Source organism: Pelobates fuscus, chromosome 8, assembly GCF_036172605.1.
Source record: "Pelobates fuscus isolate aPelFus1 chromosome 8, aPelFus1.pri, whole genome shotgun sequence".
In the NCBI taxonomy this organism is placed as follows: domain Eukaryota; kingdom Metazoa; phylum Chordata; class Amphibia; order Anura; family Pelobatidae; genus Pelobates; species Pelobates fuscus.
Window position 1 is genome coordinate 39,445,135 of NC_086324.1, and position 17,135 is coordinate 39,462,269.

The 17,135-nt window shown below is 39.6% G+C and overlaps 1 protein-coding gene across 3 annotated transcripts; it reads left to right on the forward strand.

Annotated features, from left to right (window-relative positions):
• The first annotated feature begins 2,881 nt into the window (after nt 1-2,881).
• KLHL23 (kelch like family member 23) lies at nt 2,882-15,864 on the forward strand. Of its 3 annotated transcripts, none has more exons than XM_063428635.1 (4): nt 2,882-3,038; nt 5,764-6,978; nt 14,350-14,502; nt 14,947-15,864. In XM_063428635.1, the coding sequence occupies exons 1-4, from the start codon at nt 2,948-2,950 to the stop codon at nt 15,255-15,257; spliced, it is 1,770 nt and encodes a 589-aa protein (XP_063284705.1). In that variant the 5' UTR covers nt 2,882-2,947; the 3' UTR covers nt 15,258-15,864. The 3 variants fall into 3 exon arrangements, with proteins under 3 accessions (XP_063284705.1, XP_063284708.1, XP_063284707.1); XM_063428637.1 differs by lacking the exon at nt 2,882-3,038 and adding an exon at nt 3,813-3,848; XM_063428638.1 differs by lacking the exon at nt 14,350-14,502.
• The last annotated feature ends 1,271 nt before the right edge of the window (nt 15,865-17,135 follow it).

Here is a 17,135-nt window from a genome sequence, read left to right on the forward strand (position 1 = left end):
GAGACGACACATCACTTTGAGGGTAAAACAGGAACTCTGGACTGGCTCATCCAGCCCGGCTTTTATTACAATAATACACATACAGTCCACACCCAGGGGGAGGCATAAAATATCCAATCACATACATGGTTCAGCCCACACATCCCCTCCCCTCAGATAACATTAAACCCAATTACACCTTTTCAGCCAAGTTCTGGATGTACCCCAAAACCCGGGGGTGCACCTTTAAATCCAGCATCGCTGGATAGCCCTTATTCAGGGGGACAACATATTCAAAATTCAAGTCATTCGGATGAACGGTTCGTGAGATATGGGGTTCCAAAGATTTGACCGACCGCATGGGTAAAGTATCCGAAAACAGTTCCATGCATTTTGGCCCTGCGGTCGGTCACAAACAAGGGAATGAAAACAGACGAATTGCCTGTGTTATAGAGCCTGGAGAGGGTTTGAATGAATTCCCTTGTTTGTGGGGTTCTTTCTACCGAACGGCGGGCCATTCGGTAGTTTCTATACGAATTTCTGGAAGTATGGAGGTCTCAGCGGTGTTTGCCTAGTCAAGTGTCCGATTTTAGTTCCAGACACTCGACGGCAAAACACCGCTGTTCGGTAGTTTAAGATGGCCGCCGCCACGTGTTTGTTTCCCGAATGGCGGCCACCCAGAGGACAAAGCATACATTACACTGATTGCCAATTACCCATTTGCAACATTGTTGCAAACTGTAATTGGAGGCACACTTATTCCTGGGTGGTCTGGTTGTTCGGTAGTTTCACTCAATATAATGAATGGAGTGATTCTACCGAACAATCAGATGAATGCTGCATATATATCCCAGGTTAAACTTAACACACAAATACACATATAATATTACAGGCAGTACACTAGAATATGTATCACAGTCTTAAAGGGACAGTAGTCCCAAAAGTCCCAATATGTCCATAGATGCTGTTAAAAGGGCCAGTAGCAGCAATATACAGTACAATATGCCCCAAATAACCCAGGGGCCATAGTCAGCTGGTAGGAGGCTAGCAAACAGGCTTCTCCAGGGCCCAGTGGCGAGGTTGGTTTCGCCACACACACGCACTCTGCAACCCTCACACACACACTCCACCACTCACACACACATATTGCACCACACACACACTACAGCCCCTGTCCCGGCAGGCCCCATGTAATTTGTCAAACTGTTCTTAAACAGTTTGACTACTTACCCTGGGAGGGCACTACGGCACTACTGGCACCATAACCACTACAATGTAATGTAGTGGTAATTGTGCCTGGTTTGTTTCTTTAAATAATCTACCAGTGCCACTTCCAAGATTAGGGCCCCAGCATATGCCGCTGTACATATATACAAACTAGAAAATAGTTTTGACTCAGGGTGCCTTGAAAAAATATTGAAATTTTAAGGGCGCCTTGAACCTAAAAAGTTTGGGAACTACTGCCCTAATATGAAAAGTTTGCAACTAGTAATAGAGAGAAAAGGCTAGGGAAGTAACTGGGTATGGGGAAAGGTAGGATGGTGAGGTAATTTTGGGGCCATAGAACAGACGAGAGATGTTCCTCCACTACCAGAGCGAGGAGGATATTTTGGGTGCTCAGTTTATTTCAGATTAAATCTGCGAGTGGGCTTCAATGTGCACCACGAGAATGATTCTCTTTGAGATGTATCCGATTCAACCAGAATTTATCAATGTTGATGATTGCAAAATGGACTCACCGGGCTCCAATATGGAGACTGTCTCAGCACTGCATTACAGATACGTTTAAATACTTTTTTGTCGTTAAAAAAAATAAAAATTAATATAAATATATAAATATATTTATTCTTAATGTTAGGGTGTTCCTCTAAATCTTATCCTCCATTGTCGGAATGATGGGTGAGGAGCTTGGCTTAAGTTGCAGGCTCAGAAAACCCGCATTATGTCACGCTAAGAACGATTGGGAGCAGGTTGTGGCAAGCATGGCTGAAGTGATTATAGTACTCACTTTAAGACAATGTTTTGGGTAGACCCCATGAGCAGCAAGCAATTGTCACAGCTTTGTACCACTACAATACTATTATATTAAAGTGGTTGTCTAGCACTATAACCACTGCAGCCTGCTGTATTGGTGCTGGGGCATTCCCTGGCGCTATTCGATTATAAGTCCACACAAAACAGTTATATCTGAAGTGGAATGGGAACCTCCATTTTAGCTATATCCATAAGACCAGATGTACTAAGGACATCCTGGAAGAACCAGGTAAGTGTCAAAACATTTATCAACAGAGTGTCCTAATTGTGGTTTTTAGATTGCCATTTTAAAACTTTAAGTAATGAAATTTGGGTGATTATATACATTGGGGGAGATTTATCAAGACATAACAGATGCTATTCTGGGAGCAGAGTGCTAAACGTTGAGAGCCATTCTTAAGGTTTCTATGGTGACCAATCCTAATTTAGCTCTTTGTCCCAGAATAGCACATGCCTTAAATTCTAACCCACCAAATGCACACAAATATACAGAAAAGACAAGGTGTGATGGAATATAATATTATGTATCTTTTTTATGTGAGAAAATCTTTTTCATTTCAGAGAAATACCTGATAATCAATAATACTGTATACGAATAATTACATGATATATATAAAAAAAATAAAAAAAAATATATATATATAAATAAATAAATAAATAAAACAAGGTCACATCTCCAAATCTGGGTAATGCAGTTTGTAGATGTGATGATATCAGATGTCTTGGAAAAGCCCAGGAGGTGAATTCAAGGAGGAGGGGACAGTGACAGCCAGGGATGCAGTGAGTCTATCACTGGATGGGGAGCAGCTGGGCTACCAAAATAGGATGTGCTATTCCCTCCCCACAGCAAACAGATCTCTTCCACTTTGTGTCTGTGAGCAGCTCATTCCAAACATGGACAACAAGGAGGCGCTGTATCCAATGGTATCAGTGTATGAAACATTGCTCAGGATTGAATAGCTACATTCCCTATCTGATCACATTAACACTTCATCACCCGCGGAGGAGAGCTCAGTGCATAACAGGTAAAGATCTGACCTTTTTATACGTCCTGTAGATGTCTTATAGAATGCACAGGGCAAGCAGGCTTTGCATTTCACGATGGGGAACATGATTTGGATGTTAAATGTGAGATCACACAGTGCAGCATTAATACTCTATAGACAAAGAAGTGCAGCTCAGCACTCACTCACAATGGCTCAGCCATTCAATCCATAACACAGGGGGGGGGGGGGGGGGGGGTTATAATGTGCAAATAGAAACCACTCCATACCCGCTCTGCCTCTTGCAGAGTACATTAAATTCATTGTCTTCTGGGGGAAATTATCTGCAATTGGTTTCATTTCTATAGGAAACATTAGCCAGGATAGTCAATCAGGGGAATGAAGGGCAATTTGCCTTTTTATTGGCTGAATAGCCATAAAATAGATAAAAATGCACAGTGGCTAAAAAAAATAAATTAATAATTAAAAAAAAATGTAAAAATGCATTGTGTGGGTTTACATTGCACCACCAGTATTTTCTTATACGACCTGTCAATTTTTAGTTTTTTTTTTTTCTTTAAATTTGATTAAAATAAAAGGTATTGTGACAGTTTGCAAAACACTAAGCGACTTGTTATTCATTTGGAAGATAAAAGATAAGATGTGAAGCGTTCTGGCACACAGCTGGTTAATCGATTTGCATTGATTGTCAGATGGTGTATCTGGCACCTGAGTCAGGCAGAGGGCACTGTGCCATGCTATCAGTGGGAGGGGTGTTATTTTGTGTCCAGACTGCTCTCTCCTAGCCCCAGGACTCCAGGAGTTCCTGAAGTGGAGGTATTGGTGTTTGTGGTAAGTGGATTTACTCTGATTATTTCTCATGTATATGACATGCTTGGGTTGTGGTTAAAATTTACAGATGTATTTATTATTTTGGTTTCATTGTGATTTTATGGACTTACATGAAGATACATGTTTAGGGAAACAGAAATTGTCCAGTTATACAATGTGTGATGTGACAATTCTTCCTGCAGATGGCCCATGTAAAGCAGGGGTGATCAAAATGTAACTGACCTGACTACAACTCCAATTCTGCTTTACATTATCCATGGGAAAGCATGGATTCTGTCTGCCTGTCTGTTTTCCTGTCTATATTCTCTGTCCATCTGTCTGCCTACCCAAAGAAATCAAAGAAATTCGGGTGGATCTTACAGTGCATGGGTGTAGAAAATCAATTTTATGACAAAATAAACTATTTATATGAACAAGATCATTAATATGCTAATCATAATACTACCAATTAATTATTCATCTTTAAAAGTGTGTGTGTATATACACACACACACACAATATATATATATTTCTTTTTTATTTATTTATTTATTTATTTATTTATTTTTTTTTTACAAGTGTGTACAAATCGTGCAAAGGAAGCCAAAAATAAACTAGGAGCAAGCAGTAGGCATGCTTGCTATGTCAGTGCAACATTGTTTCTGCTTATTTTAGGCAATGGTTCTTTTTTTTGTAAGGGCGAAGAGGGAAAATTCAGAGCCTCATGCACTTGACTACAGGGATAACAGTGATGGTTCCCTTCTGTACTTTTTGAGAACTGAAAAGAGGTTCCAGTACCGCTGTGCTGGTGATTATAGAAAAACATCGGTGTCAGACTTAAAGAGTTTTTCACTAAAAAGAGAATTGTTGAGAATTCAAAGTGAATTTCCAATTTAAACCAACTGGATGAATATTAAAGCATGACATACAGGGATATAATGTTTAATTTGTGAGGTCATAGCTTCTTGATTCAAGGAGATATCTGACTGCCATTCTGGGATTGAGAAGGACTTTTTTTCTAGTTTGTTGCAAAAAGTGCTTCAGATGTTTTTTTTATTTTATTTTTTGCCTTCTCTTGGATCCGCAGCAAAAACTGATGTGAGAAAGGCTGAACTTTCAATGTATGTAACTGTGTAACCATTTAAAGCGTCTCTGTCACCTCACAGTATTTCATAAAGATCTCATTTTTATGAAATACTGATGCTAACTGCTTTGGAATTTCAATAAACTATGCAAAAAAACTTTAAGATTAAGATACACTTTTTTTTTTTAAATCCAATTTTTCTTTATTGCGTAACATAGAGACAGGCATATGTCAGTCAAAAAGAACAGTGCATATAAAACTGAACATATGATCAAAGATAATTTAATAAAATTATACTTTAAATTTCAAATTTACTTTGAATTCTCTGTGAGTTCCTGACAATTCTCACTTTAATGGATAACCCTGCCTGGCTTTTCTCTGACAATAACATTTCATGAAATGCAGTTTGCTACATGCCCCTTTTATAGAGAATTTGATTTTATAACCAGGGCAAATCCAGCGTCTTAACTCAGGAGGTGCACGGCTGGATTTTGAGGCAGATTTTAAAAAGTGGCGACATATGTCCACACAAACACAGATGCATACACTTCCAAAAATGCATACAATGACAAATACCATACACCTATACTCCTACATACACTCGCACATAGACAGACTCACAACATAAACAGCAATGCAGAGACAGATACACAGATTCATAACTAAAACATGATTTCCTGCAACTGTGGACAAAGTAGATGTGGTCACTTATTTAGTGCTGCCAGCCAGATAGAAATGCACATGGCTTTAACAGGGGGGGCAATTGCACTTGTGCCAACCCCCAGATATAACCATAATGAGTTTATGTAAGGCCACACTTGTCTCTGAGTCTTGTCTCTGTTCATGTTACAGGAATGACACTAAAGGATCAAGGAGATTACTGTTTTATCTATAATGACCCAACACACCATGTGGACTTCCTGGAATCCTTCAGAATGTTTTACAAACAGGGCCTGTTCACTGATGTCACTTTAGTGAGTTCCACCGGGGAGACATTTCGGTGCCACAAAGCGGCCCTGGCCGCCTGTAGCCTTTATTTTAAAGTGATGTTCACAGCAGATATGAAGGAGAAGTCTAATGGCCGGATAAAGCTTACTGGTGTTGACCACACCATCCTTGAGGCACTACTGAACTACACCTACACTTCACAGATCAAAATCACTGAGAAGAATGTCCAGTGTCTTCTTCAAGCTGCTGACCAACTCCACTTTGTTTCAGTAAAAGACGCTTGTGAACAGTTCTTAGTGAGGCATCTTGACATTGGCAACTGTTTGGGGATGCATTTGTTTGCAGAATTCCATGTTTGTCCCCATTTAGAAAAGGAGTCTAGAAGGATCATTGTTTCCAGTTTTGAGGATGTATGTACACAAGATGAATTCGTGGAGACCAGCCTTGAGAAATTGGTCTATATCTACTCGCAAGAGTGCCTCAATGTCCCAAAAGAGCAGACCCTTCTCAAGTCAATAGCTAGGTGGATTGGCTACGACCCTAAAAAACGTGTTGGCTACATTTATGAACTACTGAAATGCCTTAAAATAAAGGTGGATGATAACTATTTGAGGTCAGCTTTGGAACTGCACAAAAAGCACTTGCTGAATGAAAGTAAGATACAGTCTTTGCTCTGTTACTGTTTAAGATCTCAAAATCAAGAAGCTTCCAAGAGGTCAACTGCAAGCATGTTTGTGATTGGAGGATATTATTGGCATCCATTATCAGAAGTGCATGTATGGGATCCAGTAAGTAACAACTGGATTCAGGGAGCAGATATGCCAGATCATGCTAGAGAAAGTTACAGTGCCACAACCCTAGGGCCACATATTTATATAACTGGTGGATACCGGACAGACAACATTGAAGCTCTTGACACTGTATGGATATACAATGTGGAATCAGATGACTGGACAAAAGGTTGCCCCATGCTCCGAGCAAGGTATTACCACTGTTCAGTTACATTAGGTGGCTGTGTATATGCCTTGGGAGGTTACAGGAAGGGGGCCCCTTCACAGGAAGCAGAGGTTTATGATCCGCTAAAGAAGATGTGGTTTCCAATTGCTAACATGATTAAAGGTATGTAACTTGCTTGGAAGAACTTCTATCTGTAATGCAGTTTTTGTTGGGTCAATGCTTTCTTGCTTAAAAAGAACATGAAGTAAAAATGCAACTTTCAATATATTTAATTGTATTTTGTTAGCAAAAGAAGAATAAGTTACTTACTATGTTATTTGCATTTTGACTACATACACACAGGGTGGTCGCATTTACTTTATTTGGAAACCATTTGTTCTTAACCTTTTTTTTTACCTATGTGCATGGCATCATCCTGGGGACACATTATGCTATGTTAATATTGGAATCCCATTTTACCAGTCATATTATAAGTATCAAATTGAATTCTGCAAAGCACCTTCCTTAGACTCTATACTTGTATCAGAGTGGGTGGTGCCCATGGCCCTGTGGAAGGCAGAGTTGCTATATTAAGCAGTAAATTGTAGGCAGTTGCCAGGAGACTGATGAATATGACGCACCTGCTTTAATCCTTGGGGGACCCACTAAAATTAGGGTTACCAGATCCACCATGGTTTCAGGAACACACCGTATACGTATTGATAGGCAGCACACGAAAAGGGTTGCCCTGTAGTATGTAGAACTCAGAAGAAGGTGTATAAGATAAAGTAATTAAGCAATGAAGAATCCCGTAGAAAATGCATTATACATAATGTAGGGCAACCCTTTTCATTCGTTTTTATATATATATGACAAAATTATATGTGTCCATGAAAACATGGTGGAACTGGTAATCCTAACTAAAATAGTGTGGAGACCCAATATGAGGTCCCGGACTTGGGGTCATAAGCTAGTGTAATAAGCATTAAAAATACCTAGCCAAATGGATAACTCAAAGGTAATTGAAACCCAACTTGTTTCTGTTTTGATAGAACTTTTAACACAAAGAACATTACCAAATAACAGGGTGGGCCAAGTGTAACCAATGAGTGATAATTCAATTCTACGTGACCACTCAAGCATTACTAATCACTCATGTTTGGATTACTCACTCCTTATGATCGTAGACCCACGTGGCTAAATATACTAGCTAAACTCAGTGGATATTGGCACTTGCACAAGGAGTGAGCCATCAGAAAATTACAGTGAGATCCCAATAGATTCTTCTGCTACGTTTAGTTCCTCCTAAATCAGGGATACACATTAGTTTCAATGTTTTATAGCATACATTAAGAATGTCTGTCATTTTAATACATTTGCATATAGTCCATTAAAATGTGCTTGAGCATCCATTGTTGGCAAAAATATCATCAGACTTACTTTGGTATTCCTCAGTAATAAAATGGCAGATTTATTTTCTCTTGGCCACCCCTTAACCCCTTAAGGACACATAACGTGTGACATGTCATGATTCCCTTTTATTCCAGAAGTTTGGTCCTTAAGGGGTTAAATTACTTTTGGAGAACGGACATTTCTCTTAGGCTTTATTTAATGTTTTTACTGAATAAAAGTGACTATATTTTAACATGCTCAAGCTCCCAACAGCAAGTTATGGGCAAATGTTACACAATTGTGATTTCCATTGAAGGGGCACTCTAGATCAGGGGTAGGCAACCTTTGGCATGCCAGATGTTGTGGACTATATCTACTATAATATTCTTACACCCATAATGCTGGCAAAGCATTGTGGGAGATGTAGTCCACAACATCTGCTGAAGGTTGCACACCACTGCTCCTGGCAGTATAACCATTTCATCTCATTGAGTTGGTTATAGTGCCTGGAGTCCCCTGGCACAGTCCCTCCATTCAGTGTTAAACCATTTTTTTTTTTTTTAGCAATTTAACAATAATTAAAGGTCCCAGGCAACCGCAAGTCCAGCCCCCACTGGAGATTGTCATGGTATGTGTAAGGGAACCCAAACACACAGATCCTAATCTACAATAAAGTATATGAATCCAGCATTACCAGACCTTAGAATGGCCAGGCCTAACCTAAGGAATAGTCAGAGAGATAGCCAAGGTCAATGGAAGGAGAAAACAGAGTAAACGGTAGACAAGCCAAATACAGGAACACAGAGTATAGAATAAACGGTAAACGAGCCAAGGTCAGTAACAAGACATCAAAGTATTAACAAACGCACCATTGGCCTAAACAAGAACCACAACAGGGCGATTGGGACGAAAAAAGACTGAAGTTTAAATAGCTTTTGCCTTAATTTGATAGGATCTTGTCATATCTGAGTACCAGAAGATGCGAGTCATATCTGAGTACCAGAAGACGCGAATTGCTGAATTTGAGTCTTTAGAGAATTTGTTCGTGCCCACCGAAACGGTGCTCAGAGTTGAACAAAACAACAGTTTTTTTTTTTTCATTCTTGCATGTTTGATGATTGGAGCATTCCTTTAAGCTGCTGCCTAGAGAACACATTTATTTTTAGACCTATGATCATAAGGTGACTTATGTAAGTGAAAATGTTTTTTTTTTGTAACGTTGCATAACTAGAATTTATTCCAATAACAGAAATAAAATGATATATATTCTGTATTTACACTGAACAAAATTAAAACGCAACACTTTTGTTTTTGCCCCCATTTTTCATGAGCTAAACTCAAAGATCTAAGACTGCTTGTGTTGGAAATGAACCCTAATTCTCATTGCATAGAGCACTTAAAAATCTAGAAACACAATTTCTTGCCTGATTTTCACTGATGTCTAGTATCTCAGGATCGGTAATAATAATCTGTATCTGAGTTCTCAAACTCCAGAGTTCGTGAAACTCCATTTGAAAAACATTTTTTTTTTTAATTCTTTATTTTTGTTGTTCAGGTGATTACAAAGCATAGTCATGCGCCACAACGGCGTGCTTTTGTTTTTAACATAGGCTAAACAGTGGCATGAAGGATTTGCACATTTTTTGTTGTTGTAAAAGAACCATAGTAAGCTAGGCTAGTACGTCAAGTCGCTTATAAACTATCTGCATTAACTGCAATGGGTTGTCATCGGCATAGTAAATTAGTCAGCTTTGTCTAAGCGATTATGCATTAACTACAATTGGTTATTGACAACATAGTAACCTGGGCAGGTATGTCTAAACGATTTTGTACTATTTGCATGAACTACATTTTTATAACATAGAAAAATCAATTGTGTGTCATAGCTTATCAGTAAATAATAGCATTCTTGCAAGTGTGTGACATGGCAGATCTAGTGAAGTTCTAGCAATATTCCTGGAAACAAGGTTAAGTACATTGTAGGGAGCTTAGTTGCTAGCCAGCCCTTCTAGGAGTCTGCACAGTTAAATTAAACATAGTTTCTATCTTGCTTAAATGCGAGCTGGTCTAGGCATAGGTATTCTCAGCATGTCTGCGACTGACTATGATACCCTGTGCAAGCACACAAGAAAAACAGAAAATAGGTAAGAGTTGCCAGCAGTCAGATGTGGGAGTTCGATTGAGAAGGCATAGAAAAAGAAAACAGGTAATATTGGGCACTTAGCCTTGCAAGAAATTACAGTCCCGGTAGGTTCAGCTGATGCCTTGTTGGGGCTGGTTGTGTTCACTCTGTATCTTTCGTAGCAGCCCGTGGTGTCTCCCCAGTGCGAGGGGGCGCCAAGCTCCTGGTCCCTGTGGAGGAGCGTTTGCTGGTGGGTCATGTGCCCTCCAGGCTGGGTGCTGAGTTGGCCTTGCCTGTCTTGGGTTGGTCACCACCCTGGGTCTTGCGCCCCTTCGTTTCACCCTCCGGGTCGGGTTTGTCTTGCCCCTCCGAGGCTGAAGTCTCCGAGCAGGTCGTGGGGGTTTCTCCTGGGGTTCGAATGTAGTCCCGAGCGGGCTTTTTGCCGGAGCTGGATTCCCGTAGGGGTATTAGTAGAGGGAGCTGCTGCCTTCCTCCGCTGGAAACCTCATTGTGAGGTGCGTGGCCAGTCCGCAGTTTGTGGTATATGTGCCCGAGGCTGCAGTCGAGCTTTCAGTTGCCTCCAGAAGGAGGTGAAGATGGCGTTCAATCGGAGCTCTGTTTCCCGCCATATGTTCTGTGGGTAGGTCGTGTAAACGGTAACCGCCATTTTGGGGAACTCTGTGACGGGCAGTTCGGGTCTCGTGGTCAGTTTTCCTCCACTTTGCAGGGGTATCTCGTAGGGGTAGACCGGGATGACCCCCACCGGTCCAGAGGGGGGGATTGAGGGCCCAAGGCTTGGTACTTGGCTGGTCGGGGCATCAAGAGAGCGGCCGTCCCTCCCGCGCCCGCCATGCATGTAGGCCTCACCATCATGTTGGGTGAATGGTGTCTATTGCGTCGCTTGTTTGGTGTCTGCATGTGCACCCCGTTGTCACCGCACTCTGGGTAGCCGTTATGTCTCGATTGTTTGCCGTTTTGGCTTAGAAAATCAGCTTATTTTGCCATAATCAGCAGGAGCTGCTGTGTTAAGCGTCCTCTCTGCCACGAGGTCAGTCTCCCCTCACCCCATTTGAAAAACATTAACCAGTTTATACCAACCCTAAGGACACTAAGATTATTCAAACAAGATTCTAAACCGTCAAGAACTGGAATAAAACATATGACATAGTGTCCCAGAGATATCAGTAAACATTAAAAGATTTTAATTGTATTTTATGTAACAAATGTTCTTTCCTTGGCGCAGCAAACGATTCAGGACGCCAAGAGGTTAATATTCTCAAGTAATAACACTGTTGGGTATTGTGTCTTCGGTATGATAAATGCAAAGGTATAAATAGGTGTTTCTGCCCTTCAGGCACATTCCATTTATGGTAAACCCTATTAATTTATGGTGTGAAACTCAATACTTTCTATACACAGGAGTCCATTGTGTAGATTGAAAGATAAAAGAAAGGAGGTCAGGGCGTTTAGGCTACAGTAAGACGAGATGAGCCAGTGCTGAATAGTAATAGCCCATATGGCAGCTTTGCAGGTATAAGTTTAAGTTTGGATACTTTGTGATAAAATTTGAAATTCCATTTGATTTCCTGACAATTCATACTCTAGTGAATAATTCAGTGAGAAGTCAGATACGTTACAGCTGAACTCTTATCGTCTGGGGACGTTGCGTAATATGCAAAGACCCATGGCAATGACATCGCCGATGGGGGTCCGGTGACCGTGGAGGGCAGGCAAACGGGAGATTTACTTACATGAACCTGTCCCTCTTAGGAGTCGCCATTCTCTTCCTGACGATCCTCTTCTACTCCTGGTGGTTCAGCTGCCAGGAGCCAATGTCACAGCTGTACTCTTGTTCATGTGCGAGAGTACAGCATTGAGATCAATGGAGGATCTTGCGAGACCGCAGGAACCTCGATAGAAAAAGCTAATTTCCCTGCAACTGTTACTGGGTGATTGACACTTCAAGATGGTGGCAGCTCTGCCCAGTGTAAGGCACTGTCAGGCATAGGAAAAATACTGAGACCAAGTATTACCTATTTTGTCTCAGTATATCTTTTCATTGGGTTGGAATTTCAGTAAAATTTCAACACAGTCAATGTGAGTATTTTTGAGTATTTTCATATTTTCAAGATTCTCACTTTAAGTAAACATTTTAAGACCTGTTCTCTTTTTAAAACTGCAAGGAGAGCTGCATTTTACTTAAGCAAGTAATGGGAGATTCAGAGAGAAACGAAAAAAATAAGAGCCATATTATGACAGATTTGTTGATATTTTGAGTATCAGTATTTAGCTAGAATGCAAATCATGGTTAAAGGAACATCCTAGGCACCATGACAACTTCATCTAAATTGAGTTTTAATGTACTCTGGTGGTCCTGACCAAAAACTCATTTAAAAAGGTTTTTTCTCCTGCCCATCAGCACATTCTTTGGAATAGATTCTATTCCAAAGAATGTGCCTGACAAGGAAGACCAGAAAAGACCTCCCACCGGTGGTCCTTCTGCTCTCCAAACATAGCAACCACAGCACATGACATGCAGTTGCTCTGGTATCTCCCTAGATGACACTGCGAGTGCTGTCAAGGAGTATAGGAATCTTCAGATGCCAGCATGCTAACAATGAAGCCAATGTGTCAACATTGCAGATAAAGATTGCCCTGCTGAGAGATGCTTCCCAAAGCAGGACAAATGGGAGAAGAAAGCAGGGGAGCAAAGAGTGGACTAGAGATAGATGTTGTATGGGGAGTAACACCCATGAAGCTCAGGAAGTGGTAGCGCTGGAATTGAGGTACAGTGAGTATATTTTAATATTTTACATTGAATAAATGCATTCAATGTATTTGCGATGAGGGTGGAGGGAGTAGCTAAAGTTTGAAAACACATACCAGGATCACTTTAGGGGGTTAAACCATTTATGAATGGTTTAACACAAATTTGTGAAAATGGCACCCGTCAGCTCATCCCGTTGTCTTCTGGCGAAGTCTGAGGCTTCAATGAGGAAACCTTGAACTAGGCGCCAGTGATTGGCTGAGAGCATTAGCTGACACTCTCAGCTGGCCACTAGCTCCTCATTCAGAAAACTGTGTGAGAAAGGTACATAGCTTTCCATGAGAAGGCAGGTATCTGGAGTTACAGGAGGGTTTGCCTGGCTATTTCACTCTTCTGTTGCTAATTATATCTGCTTGTGTTACCCTCCCTGGGTACCAAACCAGAGGAAATCAAGGAAATCCCTGATCTTCCTGGAAGTGGGTAGACGGAGCAGAGCCAGTTCTGTCCAACAGACCGTCCAGTACCACCTTAAAATCCCCTCCTATAATCATGTTAGAATCTGCAAAATGAATCAATGTGTTAAGCAATGTCATAAGGAAAGAAGCATTTGAATTCTTTGGTGCCTATATATTAATTACGGTATAGCCGGTGTTAGCTAAGGTTACATCTAAGATGAGAAATCTCCCCTCTGTATTTTGGATTTGTTTATGGGTCATCGGGCCAGTCGATTTGTTAAGCAGTATTGCCACTCCTCTCGGGTTGGAGCAGTAAGGGGCTGAAATGCATGTGTGTATCTACTTTGCTCAAAGGAAAGAGGCGGAGGTTTTTTCAGGTGAGTTTCCTGAAGAAATACCACTTGTAGGTTATGTTTTCAGAGTTGTTATAATATCAGTTTACATTTGATTGGGGTGTTAAGGCCATTTAGTAAAGCCATGGATAGGAGGCTGGTTATGCCTTTGGTTTTATAGGGCTAGACATTAATCTGGGTCAGAAGGATAGATGGTAGAATGGGTTTGAAAGGTACCTCGGCAAACCAACTTCTGTAACATAACAAAGTGAAGCATCCCTGACACCGATACCTTTGCACTGCTACACTACAGATTAATTTATTCCAGAATGTCCCAAATATTCCATTGCCAATGGCTTACTTTCTGTATTCAACCTGTGTATTCAGATTTTTCTTATTTGCACAGCAAATTGTAGAATAACGTGGCCGTATTACATAGTAATTATATTTCACATATTCATCATGACTTTTTATTTCATGCATCAGGTGTTGGAAATGCGACGGCTTGCGTTCTGCATGATGTCATTTACGTGAGCGGTGGACATTACGGTTACAGAGGAAGCTGCACGTATGATAAAATTCAGAGTTTTCGTTTGGATTTAAATGAATGGAGCATTTTAACTGTCTGTCCACATCCAGGTAAATGTAAATAGTATTATAAACAAGGGGAATTAACACAGTAAAGGAGGAGAGTATATTTAAAAGAAGAAAAACTACCAGAAGAGGACATAGTGTTGCTTTACTGAGAGGGTAGTGGATGCATGGAATAGCCTTCCAACTGAAGTGGTAGAGGTTAACACAGTAAAAGAGTTTAAGCATATGTTGAGTTTAAGAGTTTATCTAGCTATAAGATAAGGCCAGGGGCTAATGCAAGTATTTAGAAAAGGCAGATTAGATGGGCTGAATGGTTCTTATCTGCCGTCACAGTCTATGTTTCTATGATTTCTTTTTCATTTTCCGTATGTAAATTAAGACGATGTTGATCCTAACTTGCACAAGAATGCCCAACTGCTTGTACCATTGTCATGAAAAATAGCAACATTGTATTTTGGACTGGTTCTAAGGTCATTTTTTGTGTTCCAGAGTATGGATTATGTTCCGTTGCGCTAGAGAACAAGCTTTACCTAGTTGGAGGACAGACGACTACTACCGACTGCTATGATCTGGAGAACAACGTATGGACAGAAATGTCACCGACAATAGATCGTAGAATGGAGTGTGGAGCAGTGATTATAAATGGATTAATCTATATCACAGGAGGCTATTCCTATTCTAAAGGCACCTACCTGCAGAGCATTGAGAAGTACAATACAGAACTGAACAAGTGGGAACTGGTGGGAAACCTTCCTGGCCCCATGCGGTCACATGGCTGTGTATGTGTTTATAATGTGTAGTAGAACAATTTTATTTAATATGCATCTTCGGGAAAAAAAAACTATAATTCAGGCAACTAAGACAAAGAGAATGTGTTTTACAGATGTGATAAGAAAGACATTTTATAACAACAGACCAGAATGTTTGTATGGAGCATCCTTTTGCTCCCAAAGAACCTATTGGACAAAAACAGCCTTACTGATCTGTTTAGCGCCAGACTACTCTCAAGTAATGCTTAGAGGGAGCACTGACTGTCACTCACCCTCAGGAATTTATCAATGTGAAGTTACTAGGTCAAGTTTGTAAAATCTCAGCAAGTCTGGAACTTTATGATTTTGATGTGATACCTGCTGAGTGCCTGTGTCCCCATCGAAGATGAGCCATAATAATTATACTGTTCTGTTATTGGGGGCATTATGGCAAAGAGTTGAATGTAGTGTATGGTGAATTAGTAGTAAGAAATGGTAGGTGCTGATGTCATGTTGTAGATAACTTGTATTTAATTTCTATAGTTTAAATACTGTGGCCTACAATTTCAAATTCACTTTGAATTCACAATATTTAACACTAGTGAACAGCCCACAATTGATGAGCAGCAAACCCAATCAAGAATAAAGCTTATGCGCCTTCTATAGGGTCTGGACTAGGTCTGCCTCCTGTCTTTGGGGGTCTTTACAGTGACTGTAAATACTGTGGCCTACAATTTCAAATTCACTTTGAATTCACAATATTTAACACTAGTGAACAGCCCACAATTGATGAGCAGCAAACCCAATCAAGAATAAAGCTTATGCGCCTTCTATAGGGTCTGGACTAGGTCTGCCACCTGTCTTTGGGGGTCTTTACAGTGACTGTACTAAGATAGTTTTAAACGTTTACATTTTTAATTAATTTATTTTTATTAATGGTTTCTGTCTACTTCATAAAGTTGGCAGTGCTGCTCAAATCTGCCTTACCTGTTCCTCTGTAGTAGTTCCTCTTTTGGACTTTAATCTACATCCGGAACCTGACATTTTACCTCAGGACTATAATTTTACCTCTGGAATATAATTTTCCTTATTCTTGTTGTTCCAGACAAACGCCTCGATTTTAATATTTTTGGATAAGCTTTTCAAATGATTGTTTTAAAATAATAAAATTACAAAAAAAAAAAAGCATAGAATAAAATAGCAATAAATATCAAAATATTTTCAAAAATATTAAATAAAATACAAAGAGAACATTCTTAATAACATGTCTTCAGATAAATGTATTTTGTTTCAGAAACATTTAATACAAAAATAACTATAATCTAAAATAAATGGTGGAGCAACTTTTGAATTAATATTTATTTTGAAGAATGGTATTTTGAATTCCTCTGGCATTTTTTTTTCTAGATTTACTCATTTATTTTCCCCAACAATTGTGGCACCTGATAACTTTTGTAACTATTGTTTTGCAGTAGCTTTTTATTTGATGAGTAGTTCATATTTTTTTACTATTTATATTTTGTAAAAAAATTTCAATGCTTTGTAATTTTTTCTCTAATTATTTGCTCTTGTTCAAAATGATATACCGTATATCGATATAAAATCGTATTATGTCTTTGCATTCTGAGTTAACACCAAATCTTCAGTTAATGTATTTGTTAATGTTTTTAATAAGTAATCAGTTATTATTTCCTTAATGCTAACAATATGCAAAAAAAAAACCAAAAAAAACAAATGCACACCAATTTCAAAAATACTAATTTTGCAAGATTTTTTTTATTTTTGCAATTTATGTGCATTTGTTTTGTTTTGATGTTTTTGCATATTGTAGTTTATACTTTAGCCCACTAGGGGAAGTGGTTCACCCACTATTTTTTGCACCCACTAGTTAGTTATCTATCTATACAAGGTTGTGTGCGCTTTCGTTTA